The sequence below is a fragment of the Sus scrofa genome, chromosome 6, assembly GCF_054392235.1.
Source record: "Sus scrofa isolate SSC_HxYL_T2T_F1_AM1 chromosome 6, Sscrofa_HxYL_maternal_Yorkshire_Landrace_v2.0, whole genome shotgun sequence".
Taxonomy (NCBI): Eukaryota; Metazoa; Chordata; class Mammalia; order Artiodactyla; family Suidae; genus Sus; species Sus scrofa.
This window is the reverse complement of record NC_139388.1, coordinates 168,046,635-168,062,210: the sequence shown is the minus strand read 5'-3', so window position 1 is coordinate 168,062,210 and position 15,576 is coordinate 168,046,635. Positions and strand designations below refer to the sequence as shown.

Here is a 15,576-nt window from a genome sequence, read left to right as displayed (position 1 = left end):
CTTCCTGCAGAGCTGGGCAGACTGGCTCTGTGCCTTATGAGACACGTGATCTTGGGCCTGCCTTAGAAAGTCAGAGGGTTGTCAGATCCCAACAGGATGGAAAAGTGTGCGGGGTGCCTGACACGGGGAGTTGATCATAATCATCCCATGAAATGTCAGGGCTGGAGTGGCTTGAAGAGTGACCTTAATCAGATGCCTCACTTCACAGATGGGAAAAACGAGGCCCAGAGAGGGGAAGTGACTTGCTCAAGGTCACACAGCAAACTCATGGGGATGTGGAGACTCGTACCCTCAGTTCATATTGAGATCAGAGACGAGGGCCAAGATGCTTCATCTTTCAAGCGGGGCCAAGATGGAAGACACTTTTTCAGTGGTTCTTCCAGCCCATGGAGGTTCCTTTCTCCACTTAGCAAGGGACAATGTGGTATTTCTGACCATGTGACCAGAAGAAAATATAAACTTTTGAGAAATATGAAAATTAAAACCAATTAAAATCCCAGGCCTTCACAAAAAGGCGCCCTCTGTTAAGGCTTCTTTTTCCCACCTTCCTCTCTCATTGCTTCCCCCCCTCCAAAAAAAAAAAACTATTTTGCAATAACAGCAATGCTGGGAGGAAAGAAAAAAAAAATCTGATGCACTTAACAGATATTTCGGTACAATAATGCATCACAGATGTTCATATCAAACTGTGCACGCGTGCATACAATTTTGCCGAGAAGGCTGTTGCATTTCTGACTTTGGCATTGGGGACCCCTAACCACCCCATCTGCCCAGGCTCTGGAATCTCTCCCTTCCCGGCTAGCCCACGGCTGCCCACGGGGGTGGAGGACAGATTTCATCACCTCACTCTGAAATGATAACAGGACAAATTGGCAGGGTCAGGCACTCTGGCAGGTGGTGAAGGGTGTGCAGCTCGGGGAGCCCAGAGGCGCCCTGTTTTCTTTTGTTCGGGACTCGCTTCCTGCAGCCTCTCCAGGAGCTGGACCCGAGAACAGCTTTAAGAGCCGGCCCGGGCTGGTGATGGGGTGGGTGCAGTTTTGAAACCAGAGATTTGAGTCTCTTTGATCTTCAAACGTGGGCTTTGGAGACTGTCAGCGGGCTGCTGGCTGGCCGACGAGGGGCTCTCAGGAACTTTTCCTAAAGCCTAACCTCACGCGCGTCTCCTGCAAATGTTTTCAACCTACCGAAGCTGTCCTTTGGGGGAACAGCAGTGTTCCCGGACCTCAGAGAAAGATAGTTTTGTGGTCTTAAGAGAGGCAGATTAAAGGCGGGGGCTGTTTTAACCAGAGGGTCTGTGAGCTCCCTTCAGCTCTGGTCGGACACCTCTGGGTACCAAGAGGGTGTTGAGAGTGATAGGGGATCCCCCAGCCTCCCCAGGCCTAAGAAAGATATCGGGGCCAGACGTGAGGCCTCCTGCAAACCTGCCCCCCAAATGAGATGGGTGGTGAGCGCTGGGGAGTCGGAGGCCGGCAAGCGAAGAGTCACTTCGGGGGAGATGCCGCCACGTTCAGAGGAATCCGCACTGGGCCAGAGAATGCACAGGATTTTTCCCCGTGGAGAAGGAGTCAGGCGTCGTCAGAACCCCGCGGGGCGTGACTAACTGCCCCAATATTCCTGCCACCAGGGCCCTCTGGGGAAGGACTCCACAATTATGGGAGAGCCAGCAGGAGAACCGACAAACCCGCCTTTCATTTGGCCGGCAAATCAATCTGGCTTCTTACCTCCCCAGGGACAAGATTGCATTTCCCCTGGAAAAACAAAAGCCAGAGGTCTCCAAAGGGGGATCAGTTTCTGCCCCTGTTTCCCTGGTGAGGCGCTTGCGACATCCCCGGAGCAGCAAGCAGGTCCGGTTCCAGTGTCAGAGTTTCTAGTCTGGCCAACTTATGGGGCACTCTCCTTACTGGAGGAGCACATCTTGGGGCCCACGCCTCACTCGGGGCCTCCTCGAAGGAGCCACCAGCCCCGGACGCCAAGCCCTCATTCCAGGATTGACAGCCCGGTCTCAAGGCGCAGATGGGAACTCATTGTTCCCAGGGTCTCAGTTGAGTTTGGGGCCAGTGAGTTGTGAGTGACCTCTGCCCATGGAGACAGGGCTTTTAATGACATTTTGCTGGATCAGGTCTCTGGCAACCAGAGACTTTAAACCTCCTAAGCTCCTCCCTTCTCCCTGCCCCCACGCCTGAGGTTCAAACATCAGAACTGTCAACCTTTAAGTGAACACTTGTCTCTGGAATTATTAACCCCCAAACCATCCCTGCTGCCTTTCCCCCAGCCGAGGCAGGCAGTCCAAGGGTCACTCGGAGCTTCGCAGAGGCCGGGGGAAATCCGGCCGCATTTACCCTCAGCACAGGAAGTGGGGGCCACCGGCACCTCTCCGGCCGCCCAGCCCCAGAAAGCACGGATCCCTCTCTGAGTCCTCTGTCCATGCACACGGCCGCCTGCCGGTGCCCACACAACAGCCTCGGAATGGCCACCAGCTCTCAAGACCCCAGGGCCTCGGGAAAAGCTGGGCGCAAACTGGCAACGCTTCGATTTTCATCCCTCAGATGCTCCAGCGAGCAAAGCAGGTGGGACGCATCCATCCCCAACAGGTAGCTCCTCCACCCAGAAGCAAAACCCCAATGCTAGCACAGGCCGCTCTGCCCTCAGACCCCCACAAAGGCGTCCCCCTAAACCTTTCCTTTTCGGGGAAGGACAGCCTCTGGCGGCGGAGAAGGAGCATCGGGGGCGAGGCCGCGGGCGCGGCGGCGGCGGCGGCGGCTGGGCCCCAGGGCAGGGCGCCGCGGGCCTACCTGCGAGAAGTTGAGCCCGTTGAGCGGATGGCACTGCTCCTCCACGCGCTCCACGGCCCCGGTGCTCTTCTTCATCTTCTCCGCCTGCTGCGCCAGGTAGAGGTCGAGCACGGGCACGCCCCGGGAGCGCACGTCCGTCTCGGTGAGCGAGTTCACCATGAGCATCACCCACACCGGCCTCTTGCGCTCCCAGTTGCCGGCGATGGCGTTGAACAGGTAGTCGGCGTAGAGCCCCTTGCCGCGCTGCGCCGGCGTCATCCACGACGGCATCATCAGCTTCACGTAGTCCAGGTGGCGCTTCAGGCGCCAGTAGAGCTCGCGGGGCAGAACGTCCTGCAGGTTCTCGCCGTGCGGCAGCAGCTGGCAGCTGGCCAGCGCCGAGATGGTGTAGGGGTCCGTCAGGTCGAGCTCAAAGTAGACGCGGGCGCTGGCCTGGAAGGCCGCCTTGGAGTTGTCCGGGATGAAGTCCCAGACGCGGGTGTAGGGCACGTGGATGGTACCGAACAGGTAGGCCGGGGGGTCGCGCCGAATCGTCCACAGGAAGGAGTTCAGGTCCCTCTGCTGCAGGGGGAGAGGCCAAGGAGGGCCGTGAGGCTGGAGGCAGCTGCACTGAGCCAGGCTTAGAACAGGGTGGGCGGGGAGGTCTAGCTGTGGCTCAGCCCAAACGAATCTGACTCGTAGACTCATATCCATGAGGATGCAGGTTCGATCCCTGGCCTTGCTCAGCGGGTTAAGGATCCAGCGTTGCAGTGGCTGTGGCGCGGGCCGGCGGCTACAGCTCCGATTTGACCCCTGGCCTGGGAACCTCCATGTGCCGTGGGTGCGGCCCTAAAGGAAAAAAAAAAAAAAAAAAAAAGGACACATCGGGCAGGTGTATGGGGTTCTGACATCAGAGACCTACCCGGGCCGTGGCAAAGATCAAGGGCTCTGGAAACGGAAAGACCCGCTGAAAGACCTGCATCCACACCCTGGCTTTGCCCTGTCTTAGCTGTATGACCTTAAGTATACTGTTTCACTTCCACAGACTCAGTTTCCCCACCTGTCAAATGGGAGCTGAGAGCAGCTACCTCAGGGGTTGCTGGGAGAATGAAAAACACAATCCATGTAAATTTAGGCCTAAGAGCAGGCCGTGAAGGAAGCTCTCGTTATGATTGGCTCTCACCGTGAGTGCCAGGGACTGCCACGGCACCTGAGAATATTCATGCCTGGCCAAGTCAAACCTTCACCAGTGGTGTTTCGTGTGGAGGGTGGGGAGAGGGAGACCCAGAGTCCTGCTCTGGCAAGAAGGGAGGAAGTCATATAACTTTAAAATCCAACCATTAGGAGATACATGCCAAGAGCACTTTGAAAGCAGAACACCTATTAAAAATAGCACACCTATTTAAACAGCTACTTCCCATTCGGCAGGGCGGATACAGTTTTCTTTTTGGAGGGCAGGGCTGGGGTGTCAGCTATTCTGCTCCATCAGCTGAAACCACAGATGAGAAAGTGGTTTAAAACCTGCAGGCTAAGTAAAGTCTCAAGGCCCTGGCTTGGGAGGGAAAGATTCCACGGAATTAGTCCTAAGAAATGTACATGCTTTCCAGGAGGCTCCTCCCCTACAAAGATGTACCTGGTCTCCAACCCTGATTCTCTGCCATCACCTAAGCTCTCATGGGGGTCGGGGGGAAGGAGGTGCATGAGGATGGGTCCTTTCCCTAGATCCAGCTTAGGTCCAGGGGTTACAAAGCATGAGAAAGGACCATCATTTTGGGCGAAGTCATTTTCCATCCAGAACACCCCCTGGACTGCCCACTGCCACCCACCAGCTGCAAGCTCTAAGTCACCTCATCAAATCGTTCTGCTTGATACTGAAAAGTGCCTGTCGGGGGTGGGGAAAGGGGACAGTACCTTCCTTTATGAACCACTGAAACTTGTAAAGCCCAGCCCACTGGAGCTAGACCAGCTCTGAACACCCTGTCCGCCACGGGAGCTCCCCATCACGGAGCTCCCGGCTTCTGCACCAGTCAGGACACCGGAGGCACACCTTGCCCAAGGTCAACTAACTGGGCAGCCTAGTGAGGACCCTACAGAACCTTCTCCGGCTCCCTGGCCTCCAATTCAGGGTTAGTTTCAAGGCATGCATTTACACTTTGAGAGGGAGACTGAGGGAAATCAGGGATTCTTTAGTTTGGAAGGAAAATTAGAACTAGTAATTACTCTGCCCCCAAGGAAATATTAGGCCAGCATGTTCTGGCACTTTCTTTTCGTCTCCTCTGGAATCTTCCTCATTTTGTGAACGGGGGAGGGGGCACTTGGGCCAGGAGGTTGCGGGGCCTGGGTTGGAGAGGGTGAGAGGAGCGGGAGCCAGCAGTCCCCAAGGAGAAAATTTGCCTTAGGTCCCCGGGGTGGGGGCAGGGGAGAGAGGGGAGCCTGCGAGGGGCCGGTCGTGTGGGAGAGGGAGGAAGGGGCAGAGGAGAGGAGGGCAGGGGATGGTAGAACCACGGAGAAGCGGGCAGAGAGGAACCGGAGGATAAGAACAGGAAAAAAGTAAGAAAGAGGAGTGTCCGAAAGGGCACAGAGAGGAAAGATCCAAGCAGGACCGAAAGCTGGGGAGAGCCCGAAAGGTCAGCGTGTGGACCCGGAGCTGAAGAGGGCGCGCCCCACCTCGGCTCCGAGCTGGAGCCCCGGGCGGCAGAAGCCTGGGAGGAAGGACGCCCGAGAGAGAGGCAGTGCCCGGCGAGCAGAGGTGGAGCGGCTCGGGCCGAGGTGGGCGCGGAGAGCGGGACCCCCTCCAAACCATCGCCCCCACGGGGCCGGGGTGGCCGGGGGGCCCGGAGAGTGGCCGGGCGGGCGCTCGCTCACCGATCCGGGCGGCCGGCACTGTCCTCCGTCCGGGGGCTGCGGGCGGGCGCGGGCGGTGGCGAGGAGGGCGGCGAGCAGCGGCCCCGCCAGCGCGGCGTGCATCCTGCCGGGGCCCGCGGGGCGCGGGGGACCCTCCTGGGCGGCGCCCCCTCAGCGGGGCAGGCAGCCCCCGGAGGCTGGGCACCGAGGTTCCTCTGGAGCGCGGGGCTCCGGACGCGGGATGCCGGGAGCCCTCTGGGGCGTGGCTGGATGTCCCTGCCGGACCTGGGGGTCCCTCTGGGGCGGGGCTCCGTCGGTGGCAACAGGGGGACCCTCTGGGGCGGGGCCCCCTCACCGGGGCGCGCAGCCCGGTTGGCCGGGCCCGGGGGCTGGGAGAGCGCGCAGAGGTCCCGGAGCAGCGTCGCGGGCCAGGCGCGCGCGGGGTTCCCGAGGCAGTACCAGCGCCGCGGGTGCGCAGGGTCCCGGGGTTACGCTGGGGACCCGGGGCGCGCAAGGCTCCCAGGGGTGCGCGGCGCTCCAGGGGGCGCGCGGCGGGACAAGTGCGGCGGCGGGCGCGGCGGGGGCGGGGGTCGGGGCCGGGGCGCCGGGGGGCCCCCCGAGCCGGGCTCAGAGGGGCGGCGGGCGGCCGCGCGGCCGCTGCCCGGGCTCCGCCATGCTGCTCCGCGGCCGGGAGGGAGGGAGGGAGGAGGGCGGGAGAGCGGCGCGGAGCCGGGCCGGGCGGGGGGCTGGGGCCGCCGGGGCGGGGGGAGGGGAGGACCCGGCGCGGGGGGCGGGGGGCCGGGGCCGCGCCGGGCCGCGCCGGGCCGGGCCGGACCGCAGGGAGTCGGGGCGAGCTCCGCGCCCGGGCGCGGCGAGGCGGGGTCTGATGGGCATGGCAGGCGCTCGCTCGCTCCTCTCCTGCTCCCTCGCTCGCTCCCTCACACACACACACACACACACGCGCGCGCGCGCGCGCGGAGGGAGGCGAAGCCCGCAGCAGCCACTTCCCAACTTTCCAAACTTCCCAGCGCAACTTTTTCCTCTCCTCCCCTGCCCGCGCCTCCTCCTCGCCCGCCCTCCCCCTTTCCCTCGGCAGCTCCCGCCGGGCCGCAGCTTCCGCGCGCGGCCGCCAGAGGGCGCCCGGGCCGAGGCCCCGCAGGGCGGACCTCGGTCCGCTCGCTGCTCCTTGGAGGAGGTGGACGAGGGCTGGTCCGGACCTGGGGAGCCGGCTGGGCAGGTCCAGGAGAAGGGAACGGCGAGAGAGGAGAGGGGCAGGAGCGCGCAAGCATTCCCAGGCCGGCTGGCAAAGCCAGGGAAGCTGGGGTTCACGACTTTGTATCACACCGCTCTTCCAAACACCGGCGTGCGCGCAGTAGGTGTTCTGCAAACCCTGCTTGCGTTAAAACAAAATAACGAAATGCTCTTCCTCAAAATTCCTTGGGACTTACCACTGAATCAAGTCTCTCCCCTCTGTTTCCAGGGACCCCGGAAAGGGAAGGATTCGGATCCCAGTTCCTGAGACTGTACGAATCGGAAGAGATCGCACAACCAGCCTCTTTCCGCTCTGGAGAGTGCAGTGACACTTAGAAAAGGCCAAGAGGCAAGCCCCAAGCTTCGGGAGCATTTCTGGCAAGTGGGAAACGGGCCTGGAGTCCTGGGCACCACTGCCTCGTCCTGTTGAGGAGCGTTCACTGACTTTCCCTGTCCTGACAACAGGGACTGAAGGATGAATTAGGTAGATGTCGGGAGACCACAGCCTGGAGACAGGGACACAGGGGGACCGACATGCAAAAGCCGATTAAAATAGGGATGACAAGTGCCAGGAGACAGGAAGTGGGAACACAGAGGAAGGGCTCCTCACACATCCCCGGGGCTCAGGGGAGGCCCCTGGGAGAGGTCCGGAAGGTTAAGCCCAGGGTAGCCGAGGGAAGGAGCAGGTGCTGAGGCGGAGGGGAAAAGTGTGGGTGCCTGCAAGGGACTGCTGGCTCTTAGGCCCGCCTGGAGCGCAGAGCCAGTGGCAGGAGCTGAAGTTGCGTCTTCCGGCCACACCAGCGGTTTGTACTTTGTATATACGAGGTGGTGGGGAATCTTTGCCAGATGTGAAGTAGGGTGGCTGGAGCCCATCTGAGCTTTGGGGAGGCCTGGACTGGAGGGGGCAAGCTGGAGGCAGAGATCAGTGGGGAGCCGGGCAGTGAGGGGAGAGGTCCCCGGAGACCCAGCTCAGGGCTTTCTCGCTCCTCCCAGATGCAGGGTGCAGACGGAGCCGCTGGAGAAAGGCCACTCTAGAAGCTGGGCAAGGAAGACCAGCTGGGCTGGAGGGGCCAAAGGGCTTCAGGAGCCCAGACTCTGGGCCTTCGGGAGAAACACGGAAGGAAAGGCGGTGACCCACGGGAGATGGCCGTTCCTGCAGGTCAGAGATCATGAACGTTGGCAATTTCATCTTGTTGCACCTGCCGGGTGTCAGAGCCACCTGGACCCTTTGCTATGCACACATCTGGTGACAGATACAGATCAGGCCACAGGGCCCGGATGGTGTGAGAGAACAGTGCGGCTCCATGCCAGCCACCCCCGGAGCTCTGAGAACTGCAGCAGTGACAAAAGAGGAGCGCTTTAAAGAGCCTCGACTCCTCGGGGTTCCCAAAGTCCCTACAGAGCCGCCACTCCCTGGGGTGAGGATGAGGTGAACCCCTGGGAGGTAGGGGAGAATTTCATTCCACCAAGAGGGGGGTGTGATGCCTTCCTGGGGAGCTAGAGGGCACAGGCAGAGAGTGGGCAGGAAAGGACCTGATCAAACTAAAAACTGATCCGTGTAATTAAAGCGATGGTGCACATGACCATGGGAGTGATTTTTTAAATGTTCCAGGGCTTGTTTTCCTGAAAGTGTAAGTGTTTTGTTGCTGATGAGTCACGAGCACCAGCCGTGACTTCCTTCTCTAGGGTCCTTTCCTACAGCTGTGTGACCAGGGTGGGAACAACTAGCCTCTCTGTGCCTCTCTCGCTTCATCCAGCTTCCTGTCCTCACTATTGTTCCGTGTCAGTGTGTGCGGCGATGCTTTAGGATCTCCACCGGTGTGATTCCTGGTGTGGTTAACGACACGCGCGAGCAAATGTGTTTTTCCACTCCGAGGCGCGTGTCCCAGAGAACTCATCTGTCCACCCAAAAAGCTGTGCACGACTAGGGATAGAACCATTATTCAGAATGGCTAAATGGGAGAACCAACCCACATGTCCATCAGCCGACGAGTGGATACATACAGTGTGGTGTATTCCTCCGATGGAATACTATCCACCTATAAAAAAGACTGAGACTGGGAGTTCCTGTTGTGCCTCAGTGGAAACGACCCCGACTGGTATCCCTGAGGATTTGGGTTTGATCTCTGGCCTCGTGCAGTAGATTAAGGATCCCGCGTTGCCCGGAGCTGTGGTGTAGGTTGCAGACACAGCTCGGATCTGGCGTTGCCGTGGCTGTGGCCGGCAGCTGCAGCCCTGATTGGCCCTCTAGCCTGGCAACTTCCATATGCCATGGGTGCGGCCCTAGAAAGAAAAAAAAAAAAAAAGAATGATATATGCCACCGTATGGCTCAGTCTAAGAAGCCGGTCACAAAAAGGACATATATAATATGATTCCATTTATAGGAAATGTGCAGAATAAGCAAATTCTAAGAGGCAGATTGTTGCTCAATGGTCTCTTAGGGCCAGGAGGAATAGTGAGACTGGGGGACCATGGTTGAAAGGGCTGCGTCTTTTTGGGGAATAATGAAAATATTGTAGTATTGATTGTGGTGGTGCTTGCACAGTCCCCCAAACCATTGAATTGTATAGTTTAAATAGGTGAATTGTATGGTATATGAATTATATTTCCATAAAGTTGCCCCCCGCCGCTAAAAAAAGTTTGAAGCCCCCCAGGAGAGGGTGCTGCCCCAGGCGCAAGGGTTTCTGTGTTTTCGAATTGTCTTCCTCCCACCAGGTGTACAGAAAGCAGCCCCTGATGAGCAGTTTTCAAGTCCTAGAGATTCCACGGGCTTCGGCTACCATCTCCCTGAGCGCCTTCCAGTAGGTCTGCTGTCCTGGCTGGACTTCAGTGGCCCTGTCGTCAGGGTGAACAGCTCACGGAGCAGATGCCTCTAAGGGTCTTCTGAGCCCATCACTGGAGACCAGCGTTGCATGGCCGGCACCTGCCCAGCGCCCTGGAGGCGGGACAGGAAGAGACACAGGGCTCAGGAGGCAGGCGGTGGACTCAGACGCCTGCTGCTCTGCCCGGCCACATCCGGCGCCCTTGCCTTTTACTGCATTTTAATTAAGTTGTTGAATCAGATGGGCACCAGGAATCTGTAGGCTGTAACAGCCGGGGCAGGAACAGAAGCCTTGGAGCGGAACTAAACCAACAAAGTCTGCCTCTTGAGCAGATCCAGGAGCCCCAGTCTTGCCGAAGGGCGTCTCTCAGGCGGGGAGATGGGGGGCCCCCCTGCTCGGCCGGACCGAAGGAGAAGCTTGGCTCTGGGCCTGAGAGCCATGGCCTGGGTCGTGAGCCACACTGGCGTTTTCTGGTGGCCTTGGCCTGGCCTGACTCCCAGCTCCAGCCCTATCCCAGAGGTTCTGAGCGCTCCGCCACCCCCGGGCTCTGTCTTCCCATCCTTGTCTTGTGGGTTGGAAATTAATCCTCGGTGGCGAAGGTCATAATGTCCTTGAAGCTGGGAGAGAAGGCGAGAGGGTCCTAGGACCACGCAGAGGTCAGCAGTGCCCAACAGAGTCTAGAATGGTGGAAAGAACCAGAAAAAAGAAGTTCCTGCTGTGGCTCAGTGGTAACGAATCTGACCAGTATCCATGAGGATGAGGGTTCAGTCCCTCGCCCCGCTCAGTAGGTTAAGGATCTGGAGTTGCTATGAGCTGTAGCGTCGATCGCAGACGTGGCTTGGATCTGGTGTTGCTATGGCTGTGGCATAAGCTGGCAGCTGTAGCTCTGATTCGACCCCTAGCCTGGGAACCTCCATCTGCTGTGAGTGCAGCCCTAAAAAGACAAAAACAGGAGTTCCTGTCGTGGCTCAGTGGTTAATGAATCTGACGAGGAACCATGAGGTTTCGGGTTAGATCCCTGGCCTCGCTCAGTGAGTTAAGGATCCGCTGTTGCTGTGAGCTGTGGTGTGGGGGTCACAGACGCAGCTCGGATCCCGCATTGCTGTGGCTCTGGTGTAGGCTGGCAGCTGTAGCTCAGATGGGACCCCTAGCCTAGGAACCTCCATATGCCATGGGTGCAGCCCTAGAAAAGACAAAAGTAAATAAATAAATATTAAAAAATAAAGACAAAAACAAAACAAACAAAAAAGAACTGGGAAAAAAAATGTTGACGCTGAGATGATTCCAAAAAGGATATTTGCTCACAGGAGTGGGGAAATACACGCGGCATCACAGACGTGCAACAGGATTAGACTTGCTGGACTAGATGGCATCGCTGAAAACAGTTCTACTAGGTCCAGTCCAGTGGGGGATGAGGGCACAGAGAAGTCAGCCCAGAGTTCTGCCCTTGCAGAGCTTGGTACCCAGGGAGAGAGACAGAGGAACCCGCAAAGAGGGTGCTTTGGGAAACAGATGGGGGCGGACGGAGCAGCAGCCTTAGGGAGAGAGGAGGTCTGCCAAGGTCTTTGCCAAGAACGTGATGCTTGAGTTGGTCTCTAAGGATGAGCAGGATGCAGACAGGGAGTGAGAGGAAAGGAAGCTCATTTCAGACAGTGGGAACAGCATGTGCAAAGGCAGGGAAGTGTAAGTGCTCGGCCCCCTGGGAGCCCTGTAAACAATGACGGGGCAGCTAGAACAGAACGTGAGAATTATTAGAGAAGGTCAGAATTAGGGCTGCACCAGGAAGGACCATGCATGACCTTGGAAAGCCCTTCATCTTGCCATTCAGAGGATGTAATCAACTTAGCTTAAGTCCGTAAGTCGGGCTGGTCGAGGTGGCTAGCAAGTCAGGCTCCGGACAGATGTGTTCACAGCCTGATGCGTGCAGCCATCAGTGACCTTACAACGCTATGCACCAACTGTGTTAACTCACAGATGCTTCCTGGGCCGCCATGGGTACTGTGGTGTGTGTGCATGAAGGGATACAGTCCTGAGCTCGGGCTGCTTGCTTGTTGAACAAGGCAAAAAAAAAAAAAAAATGTTCAAGTGACTAATTAAAATGCATTTCCCTGCCAGGTGAGTAACGCAGGATTGTAAGCATCCAGGAAAAGTCAGTGAGAGCTGGAAGGTCAAGGGCATTAATCTGGAGGAGTGGGATTGGAATTAGGCTGTGAACAAAAGCAGGATTGAAAGAGTCGGGGAGAGGAATCTCCTTTTGGCCATCCGGTTCAGGATCCGGCCTTGTCACTGCAGAGTCTCAGGCTGCTGCTGTGGTGACATTTCCATCCCTGGCTGGGGAACTTCTGCAGGCTGCAGGGGACACCAAAAAAAAGAAGAAGAAGAAAATAAAATGTAAGTTTGTATCTATGTCCGAGCAAAGCAAACAAACAAAATAAAGAGATGGAGAGCTTTGCTTGCATTGGAGGGAATGATGAAAGCAAAGGGGTGGGGATGGGGCAGCGGCTCAGACGGTCTAGCTGAAGCAGTGGGGTGATGTTGAGAATAGACGGTAGGGGTTGGGGGGCACCGTCCAGGCATTGGCAAGGGAGGAGCAATAGGAACAAGGCATTGCCAATTCTGTGCCAAACCCTTTATCTCAAGGATCTCAGCAGCACTATGGGACAGATACTTTTACCCCCATTTTAAAGATGACGAAACTGAGTCTCTGAAGGGAGGCACGACATACTCAAGCCACACATCTGATGATTAGAAGGCCTGGACTGTCTAGTTCTTTCTACAACACCGCTTGCTTCCTATAAGACACCAGTGGGAGGTAGCACAGGTTATATGGGCCAGACTGGGTGCGCGTCCTGGGAAGACACACACACACACACACACACACACACACACACACACACACACACACACACACACAGTCCCTGGGGACACGTTCATACTGCATGTGGCACATCCTGGGACATGCCGCCCCGTCGAATTAGGACAGTGAGACGCTTGTCATTTAGGAGACTTTTGCCTTTCTCTTTAGCCCAAGCCGTGTGAGGCTCTATTCCTCTATTTAGGCTTCGATAGAAGTACGGAGAGGGGAAAAAAGGAAATGTGATGCTTAAACAAAATAGGCCATCGAGCTGACCACTAAACAGCACTTAGACCCCAAGTATACACACAGCTGCTTTGTGTAATGAAGGCTGTGGACCATGTTCCTGGATATAAAATAACAAACCACATATAACGTTTTACATCGCTGGGTAATTAGCAGGGATCTGCGAGTGTGTGAGCCGACCGGGGTCAGGGGAGGGGGCTGGGTGTCTAGCACAGCGAGCTGCAGGGAAGAGCAGTGCTGTTGGGCTGGGAAGACGGGACTTTGAATCCCTGCTGCCCCCTGTGTCGCCCTGAGAGCTTAGGCAACTGATTTAAACTCTGTGAACTTCCAATTTCATTTCTGTCTATGGGGATAAAGTCTATGCCTCCTGGCAAACAGTTTTGCCCTTCCTGCTCCTGCAGGAACTCTTGGCAATATCTGAAGACATTTGGGGGTATCACAATCAGGGAGGGGCTCCTGGCCTCGAGGGGGCAGAGACCGGATGCTGTTAAACACGTTACAATGCGCAGGACGGGTGGTCAAACATCTTAGCAATGCATAGGACAGGTCCTACAACGAAGAATTACCCTACCCGCAATACCGGTCCTGCTGAGACTGGGACGTCCTGCCCTGCAGAGCGGCTGCCTCAAGGAAATAATCGAGACTGCCCTTCACTGAGCATCTACGGTGCTTGGCAGTACTCTCACTTTATTTCAGTGTGTGGCCTCTTGCCTGTTCAGAGTACGTCGAAAAGGCAGGTACTGTTATTATTCCCGATTTACAGATGAGGAAACGGAGGCCCCAGACGTATCCCAGCCCCCCAGCCAAGTCAGTGGAGGAGCCAGGTTTGAACCAAGGCAGGATGGCTCTGGAGGCTGCCACATGGCTGAATGGAACTCATGCACCTGCTCCGGTGCCTGGCACGCGGCAGTGATGGTGACGGTGATGCCTGTAAAGAGGACGAGAGGACTCACCCTTTCGTTGATGGGACATCTGTATCGAGTGTCCAACCAGGACTTGGTGCTAAAGGATTGGTAGCCAGGATAGGCAGGGATCTCTCGCGTGGGCTTTATTTTCTAGTTCATTTGCTTCTAGTTCTAGTTCCTCTAGAAGGACAAGAATGAAGATGTAGCCCAGAGCAGTGAGATGATGGAAGGGATTGTGTGTGGTGGATGCTGAGCGCTCTGCCAGGAGAGGGTCTGGGCAGAGGGACCAGCCTGGGCACAGCCCAGAGGGAGGGAAGCACCTTGGTGTGTCTAGAAAGAAGAGAACATTCCAGAAACGCCTGACACGGGAGGGCATACGTCCATCATGGCGCAAAAATTTTTACAAATACATAAAAGCCGGTTCAGACTTTGTGATGGAGGGTGGCGCCGTGGCAAGTGAAGATTTCCAGGAGCCCAGTGAGGGCACGCGGGCAGTTGTCGAAGGGGCGAGGGTGGTGGTGGCTGCGTCCAGCGTGGGTGTGGTCCAGCTGGAGGAAAGTGGACAGATTTGGTTCGTACAGAGGGGAGCATTTCGTGGCGCCTGTGATGTGCAGAGGGGAGGGCGATCAAGGGTAACGGAGGATTTTGTCTGGAGAACGGGCTCCACCGGCTGAGACGGGGCGGCCCGGGAGCAGAGTTTCGAGGGAGTGGAGGCGCGGCATCAGGAGTCCATCTCTAGGTCAGGTTAGGGATGACCTGCCGACGGGCGTCCGAGGGGAGGAGTTGAGCACAGGGCATGTGAATGATCGAGGGGCTTTGGGGCTGGAAGCCTGCATTTCAGCTCCGCTCCATAGAGACGTTGCTTCAAGCCAGGGGCCTGTCTGAGAGAGAGAGACCTGGGGGCATCCTCGGTCGAAGCCCGGGGGTCCTAATCCTTTCAGGGTTGAGAGAAGCATCCATGAAAAGTGACCGAAGTAGAGAAACGGAGATAGAGAAAGCCTCTAAAACAAAATAAACCGGGGGAGGGACCGCTACGTTGGACCACAGGGGGCTGACAGGCACCCTTTCAGAGGACTGCTGGGGGTGGAAGCTCAGTGAAAGGAGTTGAGAACAGAGAGGGGAGGACAAGATGTGGGCACGGCTGGTTCAGGCAACTCTTGCCAACTTTTGCGGGAAAGAAGGGGAGCAGAGTAAGGATGCAGGGTCAATGGAGAGCCTGGAAATCACAGTTACACGGTGTGTGTGATCCGGCAGAGAGGAAGGGACTCATGACCCCAGAGCAAGAGGGGTTCCGTGGAGGAGGCCCCGAGAAGTACTAGAAAGCCAGGGACACAGGACCCAGAGACAAAGGAGGGACTCAGCCTTGTTGGGACAGTTCATCTCTTATTTCAGGGCGGGCAGCAAGGACAGGAATGTTGTAGGTGATTGAGAAAGCTGTTTGGAAATCATTCCTTCTCCTTTCTCCGAGAGGAGCATCAGCACCCTGACCTGGGCCGCCGGTCAGCCCCTCGCCCTGACCACAGTCCGGACTGAGCTCTGGCCCCTAGACTGGATCTGGGATCCCATCCACCCATCTCTCCCCCGTTGTTTTAAGGGATGACCGTGGAAGGCTCGATGAAACCCGTCTCTGCAGCTAAAAAGACAGCTGGAAGCAACGTGAGGTTCAACAGGATTGATCAGGGGACCAGGCGGGATCAAGAGATGAGGGCTGCCTTCAGGACAGTGTCAGGAAAGAGGAGTCCCCGCACCTGGAGCCAAGAGGGTTCCTAAGAGCAGAGCCATTTGTGCAAAGTGTCTTAATAGGAGGAAGCCAAGAACTGAGACCATCAAAATGGGTCAAAATTTGGGATTCATCAGAATAAGGACGGAGTAATTACAAACA

General features: G+C 57.1%; 2 protein-coding genes across 2 annotated transcripts in view; one reads left to right on the top strand and one right to left on the bottom strand.

The window, feature by feature from the left end:
• Positions 1–5,872, bottom strand: part of TRABD2B (TraB domain containing 2B) — a 214,683-nt gene extending 208,811 nt beyond the window's left edge. The window contains exons 1-2 of the mRNA XM_021096678.2: positions 5,637–5,872; positions 2,793–3,353 (exon numbers count right to left, since the gene is read on the bottom strand). Of these exons, the coding sequence (XP_020952337.1) occupies positions 2,793–3,353; positions 5,637–5,738 (663 nt within the window). The 5' untranslated portion in view covers positions 5,739–5,872. The remainder of the gene's footprint in view (positions 1–2,792; positions 3,354–5,636) is intronic.
• Positions 5,873–5,885: 13 nt separating this feature from the next.
• Positions 5,886–9,010, top strand: LOC146402983 (uncharacterized). Its single transcript, XM_084965725.1, has 3 exons — positions 5,886–6,987; positions 7,096–7,244; positions 7,860–9,010. The coding sequence occupies exons 1-2, from the start codon at positions 5,886–5,888 to the stop codon at positions 7,200–7,202; spliced, it is 1,209 nt and encodes a 402-aa protein (XP_084821851.1). The 3' UTR covers positions 7,203–7,244; positions 7,860–9,010.
• The last annotated feature ends 6,566 nt before the right edge of the window (positions 9,011–15,576 follow it).